The sequence below is a fragment of the Ammodytes marinus genome, assembly GCF_949987685.1.
Source record: "Ammodytes marinus genome assembly, chromosome: 11".
Taxonomy (NCBI): Eukaryota; Metazoa; Chordata; class Actinopteri; order Uranoscopiformes; family Ammodytidae; genus Ammodytes; species Ammodytes marinus.
Window position 1 is genome coordinate 3,587,599 of NC_137215.1, and position 7,500 is coordinate 3,595,098.

General features: G+C 38.3%; 3 protein-coding genes across 3 annotated transcripts in view; 1 reads left to right on the forward strand and 2 right to left on the reverse strand.

Moving 5' to 3' along the window:
- Positions 1-211, forward strand: part of sprn (shadow of prion protein) — a gene marked incomplete at both ends in the record, with an annotated part of 1,292 nt that extends 1,081 nt beyond the window's left edge. Inside the window, one exon of the mRNA XM_080036628.1 lies at positions 1-211. This exon is cut by the window's left edge and continues 81 nt beyond it. Coding sequence (XP_079892754.1) covers positions 1-211 — 211 coding nt within the window.
- rassf4a (Ras association domain family member 4a) overlaps positions 1-7,500 on the reverse strand; it is a 144,946-nt gene that overhangs the window by 47,821 nt on the left and 89,625 nt on the right. The gene's annotated exons all lie outside the window — the stretch shown is intronic.
- Positions 2,469-7,500, reverse strand: part of mtg1 (mitochondrial ribosome-associated GTPase 1) — a 6,547-nt gene continuing 1,515 nt past the window's right edge. Inside the window, exons 3-11 of the mRNA XM_080036451.1 lie at positions 6,521-6,623; positions 5,887-5,973; positions 5,739-5,795; positions 5,234-5,324; positions 5,069-5,130; positions 4,531-4,627; positions 3,678-3,759; positions 3,380-3,492; positions 2,469-3,064 (exon numbers count right to left, since the gene is read on the reverse strand). Coding sequence (XP_079892577.1) covers positions 2,967-3,064; positions 3,380-3,492; positions 3,678-3,759; positions 4,531-4,627; positions 5,069-5,130; positions 5,234-5,324; positions 5,739-5,795; positions 5,887-5,973; positions 6,521-6,623 — 790 coding nt within the window. The 3' untranslated portion in view covers positions 2,469-2,966. The remainder of the gene's footprint in view (positions 3,065-3,379; positions 3,493-3,677; positions 3,760-4,530; positions 4,628-5,068; positions 5,131-5,233; positions 5,325-5,738; positions 5,796-5,886; positions 5,974-6,520; positions 6,624-7,500) is intronic.

Genomic DNA, 7,500 nt, shown 5'->3' on the forward strand with positions numbered 1-7,500 from the left:
TAAATGGTACGCGTCCGCCTATCGCCGTAGCAACGCAGACATCCCGGACGACGACACGGAATACTACAACAGGACCGTTTACTTCGACGCACTGATGTCAAGCTCAACGCAAAATCAATCGTCTCTCTATTATCATTTTCTAGCATTATTTTCTATCATTATTGCAACGTTTTCCCCCAAATATGGACTCTTACTGGACAGTCTACTGTAGGATAGATCTTCAGGTTTTTTTTAAATAATTTAAAGGCGCAGTGTGTAAAATGAATTGGCGTTTTTAGTGTTAATCCACTTGAAAATAAATGTTTTTTTATGTAATTAGAATGAGCCTTTTATATCTACATAGGAGCGAGGCGCTGAGGCCGCCATGTTGCACCGCCATGTTTCTACAGTAGCCCAAATTAGACAAAGTTAAATGTTTTATATATAGTGGGCGTCCTGGGAAAATGCACCTGTTGGAAGACCAAGAAGAAGTACTATAGAATAAATAACTAAATACATCTTCACCTCATCACTTGATATTGAGGAAAGACTTGAGGCAGTGGTGGACGATGCTATCTTTAGTTACTATAGCTTCTTGTCCTTGAAGGCCACCGTAGCTTTTTCAAACGGTAGGGGTTAGCAAGGGAGCGTTTGCAATCCAGATTTTTTCACCACTAGATGACACCAACATACTCCAATATTACACACTGTGCCTTTAAATAATCAATTCTTTATTCTGAGTTTCTGGTCGAAATGGGACTATAATGTGAATGGACTAGACTGGAAACCTGCACTGGAGAGACCAGACTTTATAGGTGCAACACAGTGGTGCAAGGACCATCACTGCAGCCCACTACTGTATCCCTGCGTTCCGAATCTCATACTCTTTCTTGTTTCTATTCTACATACTACATCCAACGATAAAAATAATCTAGTAAGGATGCAGTAGGCATACTATTGGGACATACTTTTCTCTCTTATTTCATCATAACATTGCGCCTTGATCTTGCCTCTTGCTTTTATATCCGTCGCATCCCCGTTTGTTTTCATATGGAGGCTTCGTCGATGTGACGTCACTTCACGTGCGCACTGGATTGTGGGTCAGAATCGCCCAAATAGGATGCAGTTTTCAACACTAACAATCTTGGCCGGGTGTAGTAGACATTCGGGTCTTTCTAACCATACCAAATCTGGCCTCAAGAATCGGGACATACTAAATCTTTTTTCTTCCATACTAAATAGTAGAAAGTATGCGATACGGAACGCAGGGTGTATGTTTTTAGACAGATAATCTTATATACCAACAGTCAAATGTACATTACCAGCTCAGTATTCAACGTGTCATATCGAATCTAATCTGTGTGACAGAGAGTGGGGACCAACTCAACAATAATCCAACTGTATTTATCACTTCAGGTTTGGCGCCTGTGTTTAAAGTAGTCACCTTTTTCCTCTCATGGTCAAAGAGTGACAGCAAACCACCGGCTGCCAATTTGGATCAGACTGCCAAACTCAATTATATCTTAAACATCTCTATTTTCATAATATTAATATTAATTTTATATACAGTTTTCTCTAATTAACAGAGAAAAAGCACCAGTATTAATCTGCCCCTGAAACAAAAAAAGTATTCTTCAAATCGGACGTTTTGCTTTAAGAAAGAAAAATAACAGGTTTTTTTACAAATACATTTCTCCAAAAACGTATTTTCTAGACTTGTGATCTGAATGATTTATGTCAGCAGTCAATGGTGTGGCCATGAATAAGACTCTCTGGGAAAAAAATTATAATATATCTGCGAAAATTCCTACCCTTCCTCGGTTGAAAGGTATCTATTACATGTGTTGAACCACGTCAAAGCTAGCCTGGCACCGCCCGCCTACCTTCTTCCGCTCAATTTTAATTTCCCTTCAGTAGTCAGTCTGGGTCCGCGGTATATTCTTAGGTTTTCCAATCAGCGAACAGAGGGAGTGGCTCAGAAGCCGGCGCATGACATACGTCACGACCAAACGTTATGCGATTGGTTGGCAGATCCAGAGTGGCACTGGACAGATCCAATAAGTTTTAAACTTCAACAGACACCCGCCTTCAAGTGAGTGAACGTTCAAATGTTCTGTACAAATGAAATTAAGTACGGTGGTCTAGAAGGACCAGGCTGGGAGAGACACTAGAACTAGCTCTTACTCTTTACCGTTATCCAAGTCTCAAAGAGTTTTCATGGTCCGTTTGTCATCCCAGAAATCACTTTGTATCACAGTACACACTCAGGAGCAACAGACTGTTCCACGTTTATAATTGCACTCTATAACACTCTATACACTTACAATATGTACATAATGAATAAATAAAGAGTTTGTTATCTTGTTATCACTGTCTTTATGCCAATAAATATCCTGTTTACACCATGTCAGATGTCTGTTTTATATTCTAATAGTAAAGATGAAAAAAAATAAATAAATAATTAAGTTAAATTGTTTTATTTACAGCGAATACAGTGCTTTGGTGACTTTTTCATATAATCATAATGTCAAAGGCACCAGGACATAGACAGCCTAGGCTCTGTAAACTGGTATATAGACAAAGGGGGCCCACCGTAGCTAGCAACATGCCCTTTTACAGAGCCTAGGCTGTGTATTAACACAAAAAAAAATCTTCAACACACACATAGTATGGACAGATAGAGGAGATATTCACAGATTTTGACAAAGTGATTTTGACGACAAGCGTTCTCCAGAATCACTGACAGAATCATTGACTCCATCTTTAACGCAGTACGTACACACACACACACACACACACACACACACACACACACACACACACACACACACACACACACACACACACACACACACACACACACACACACACACACACACACACACACACACACACACACACACACACACACACACACACACACACACACACACACACACACACACACACACACACACACACTAATGGTTTGTCTTGATTGGACCAGGTCAGTCCAGCATGACCCGGCCCAGCTCTCCCTTCCTGAATGCCCTGATGAAATCATAAGCTGCTGCTGAGTAGTTTGGGAGGGTCACCGTGATGTTACCTAGGAGACAAGGAGGGACAAAATATATTCATTACTTTCATATATTTTTATTCATCTTTGAAATGTCGATATGATTGTGGTCACACACACGGTCCTTTTCAACTTAAGTTATTCAACAGATATCTAGAACTTTTGACCAGCGAAACAAAATTTAATTTTAAGTCGTTACAACTAGGCAGACACTTTTTTTCCTGTGCAATTAATACATTTTTAAATGATTATAAGACAGTCTAATTGACTGAGCAAATGAGACCTGTCTGTCTGTCTGTCTGTCTGTCTCTTATCACTATACAGCGAGCAGTTTAACTTTCTTACCGACTCCTGTAATAGCTTTTACACGTTGAGTTTTTCCAAGTTTTACCGCGATGCGTTTGAGGACATTCTGGATGTCATCACAGGGTTCCTGGAGGTCGTACTTCTCCACGTAACTGCACACACACACACGCGCACACGCACACAAACACACACACACAGACACACACACACACACACACACACAGACGGACGGACACACACACACGAACACACACACAGACACACAGAGTTAACAATCACAGTAACATTAAGCAAAAACGAAAACACTGACCATATATTTTAAAATTCACTGGATTACCTGAATTTCCCTAGCCTGTTGAGAGAATACAGTAAGTAGTCAGCGATAATGTCTTCACCCACTAGATGGTCCAGGATAGTTCCTGGGGAAGAAAATAGGACACATTTCTGTTTGAGCACACAGAAGGTTTTCCAATGTCTATCTTGGGTATGGGCATTATTATCGATGATCGCTAATTAATCGTTAACAATTTTGTCAATCACATCAAATTTTGAAATTGATTTTAATAGACGTATTGCGTGGTGGGAGTCTTGAAGGAAGTATTTTCTGTCATAGGCATTTTTTTATATTTATAAACAAAAAGATTAAACCTGCAGTGTGTAGAATTGTGGGTTTTATTTCCTAACAGATTTTGCAGAAAGTAATTATAATATCCATAAGTACGTTTAATTTGGTGCATAATAGCTGAAAATTCTTTTTGAATTATTATTTTTTTCCTTAGAAAGGGTCTCAAATATGTCCATATTTCTGCATATCTTGGACCAAGGCCTAGTGCCGCCATCTTGAAAGTGTTATAGTTGGAATGTCATCAGGTGCATTGTTTAAAATTTAGAATTGTTCTTGTCCTTGAAGGCCACTGTAGCTTCTGTTATTATTCAAAAGGGGTGGGGTTACCCAGGGAGTGTTGCATTCTAGAACTTTGTAGAACTTTCTTGATGATGTCATATTACACACTGCACCTTTAAAAGGAAATGTCTTCAAATGCCCATCCGTGGTCTTTATTTACAGACAGACAGGTGTGCAATACATTCAAAGTCAATCTAAGTGTACACACATTGTTTCCTGAAAGACACTTATGGCTATGTTGGAAAAAATGAAGTAAAAATGATAATATTAATAATGTTGTGCTCACCACATAAAGCCAGCTTCATGCCCGTTTCAACACTTTCTATCTTAGGAGGCAAAACTCCAGGTGTGTCCAACAGGTGCATTATGGGTCGCTCACACACCTGTGGAAAGAGAGAACAAATAGGCGAATAAAGTAAACAAATTACACAGACAGACAGAGAGACAGACAGACAGACAGACAGACAGGCAGGGACATGGACACAGACACAAGATCCTGTGGAAACACACACTTTTCTGCCTGTCACACAGTCACACACACTCCACAAAGCTGGTCAGATCCCATAAGCAAATAAAGTAATATACAAAATCACACACAAAGACACACACACACACACACACACACACACACACACACACACACACACACACACACACACACACACACACACACACACACACACACACACACACACACACACACACACACACACACACACACACACACACACACACACACACACACACACACACACACACACACACACACAAACACACACACACACACACACTCACACTCACACTCACACACTCTACACACTCACCTGAATTCTAGTCAGAACTGCTTTGGTTATACCCGGCTCTCCTCCTACTCGAGATGCTCGGCCTGAAATTAGAGAATGATGATGATTACAGTGTTAAATATTTCATTTCATTCAACCAATCATATTCCAAAAACTGTGATCAGCTTTGTCACACATACTAAATACCTTTCTTCAGGTTAGTTCTCCGTAATGCGTTAATGAGAGAAGACTTTCCCACATTGGGCACTCCGATCACCATCAGGCAGAACTTTGTACTCTGAAAGATTTACATGACAGACATGAGAGCATGGCCAATAAACAGCCCCGGAAAAAATGTAAGAGACCAGTCTGGATTTTTCTTCAATGTTCATCTCTACATTACTTATTGAGAATTCTCTTAATGACAATATTTTTTTTTTTGTGAATTTGGTAGAAATGTTGTCAGTAGTTTGTAGAATAAAACCAAAATGTTCATTCTACTCAAACATATGCCTATAAATAGTAATACGAGAGACACTGAACATTTGCAGTGGTCTCTTAATTTTTTTCCAGAGCTGTATGTAAATAATGACATACTTTAACCCTCCAAAATAAGCTGAGGACTCATAGTGAAAAAGTGTTTTGGTAAAAACCTTAATTCCAAATTTCTGTACATTTCTGCAATTGTATTATGGGTTCAAGCATTAATTACCTCGTCTCTGTTGAAGCGTGGATTGCTCTCAATGATTTCCACCACTGTCGGCACCAACTAACCAGAGGGAGAAGACAGGAATAAAATGCACATTTATGCTTTTTAAATAATTTCATATTTTTAGTCCACAGGGGAGAAGAGCTGTTACCTTTTTAATGTTGTCGTCTCTTTGTTTCAAACTGTCTGTGAATACAACGTCTTTAAACCCTTTCTTTTCCAGCTTCTTCAGAATTCTCTACAAGATAAATGAAACAACATCATTTATTTTGTATAAGAGTGACTTTTCAAATGCTGATAACATGCTACTAAAAAAATAGCAGCGATGCTAACCCTGCGTTCCGATACCCATACTTCCATACTATTTCGTATGCCAGGAAAACCAGCATTGTTTAGTATGCAGTAAAGTTTAAAAAAAGTATGTGATTTGGAACGCAGGGTTGGTTTAGTTTTATTTCACATACAATCAATATTTATTTATTTATTATTATTCTTCCAGACAATTACACACAATACATAATTTTCTCATTGCATATTCATACATATTACTTTGTGTTATCGTCCGAAGGGAAGCAGGAGAAGCCAAAGGCTTATCGGGTCCCGCCCCCACTGCCATAAGATTCAGATACACAGATACACAGCTACTCAAACACGTGTGGGTGCGACAGAAAGCTGTTCAGACTTGTATGAAAAAACAATGAAAAAAATATTTAAAAAAAATTATAAAAAAAACATCAAAAAACATTTGAATATTAGAATAAAACCAAATCTTAGTATTGTCCGACCTGCTTGTTGTTCAGATCAGCGAGGTCCATCTTGTTGAGGACCAGCAGATGAGGTCTGACGTCTAAGCTCTCCTGGAACACGGGGTTCCTTCCAGAGAACGGGATGTGTTTTATGTTAAAGACAAAATACAATCTGGTTTTGTTTCTTGTGTATTTATAGCTTATTTTCTTAATCATTTTGTCTTAGTTATTTATTTTACTTTTTTTCTGTATTCCTTGTCTGTTTATGTGAGGGAGGGGGGAGGGGGAGGGGAGAGGGGGAGAGGGGAGAAGGGAGAAGGGAGAGGGGAGAGGGGGTTGGGTGTTGTGTATGTATTGTATGTGTTTACTTATTCAGTTTTTTTTGTCCATATGTATACAACTATAAAACTCTAAAACCAAAAAAAAAAAAAAAAAAAAAAAATACAATCTAAATGGTTAATATGCTACGATACCTTTTGTTTCATGTTAAAGATACACCTCTGGAAAATAATTAAGAGACCACTCCAAATGTTCAGTGTCTCTCGTTTTGCTATTTATAAGCATATGTTTGAATAGAATGAACATTTTGGTTTTATAATATAAACTACTGACAACATTTCTACCAAATTCCCCCCAAAAATATTGTCATTGAAGAGCATTTTCAATAAGTAATGTAGAGATGAAGATTGAAGAAAAATACAGACTGGTCTCTTAATTTTTTTCCGGAGCTGCATAATACAACTGGAAGGTTTATACGCTACGTCTACGATACAGCTTTCTAGAAATTTCTGCCAATACGATTTTTAACTGACGGTTTAGAAATGGTCACTATTATTCACCGGTCCCTTTTAGTACTGTACAAATATTATTACTATGCAACAGCAGGCATCTCCTGGAACTAACAGAAAAAAATATAAGAATAAAGTATGATGACACAACCTTGATTAATCGTTTTCATTTTACATGTAAAATAAGCTTTCATTAGATTGTAATTTAAATGCAGTAAAATCAAAAAGGAT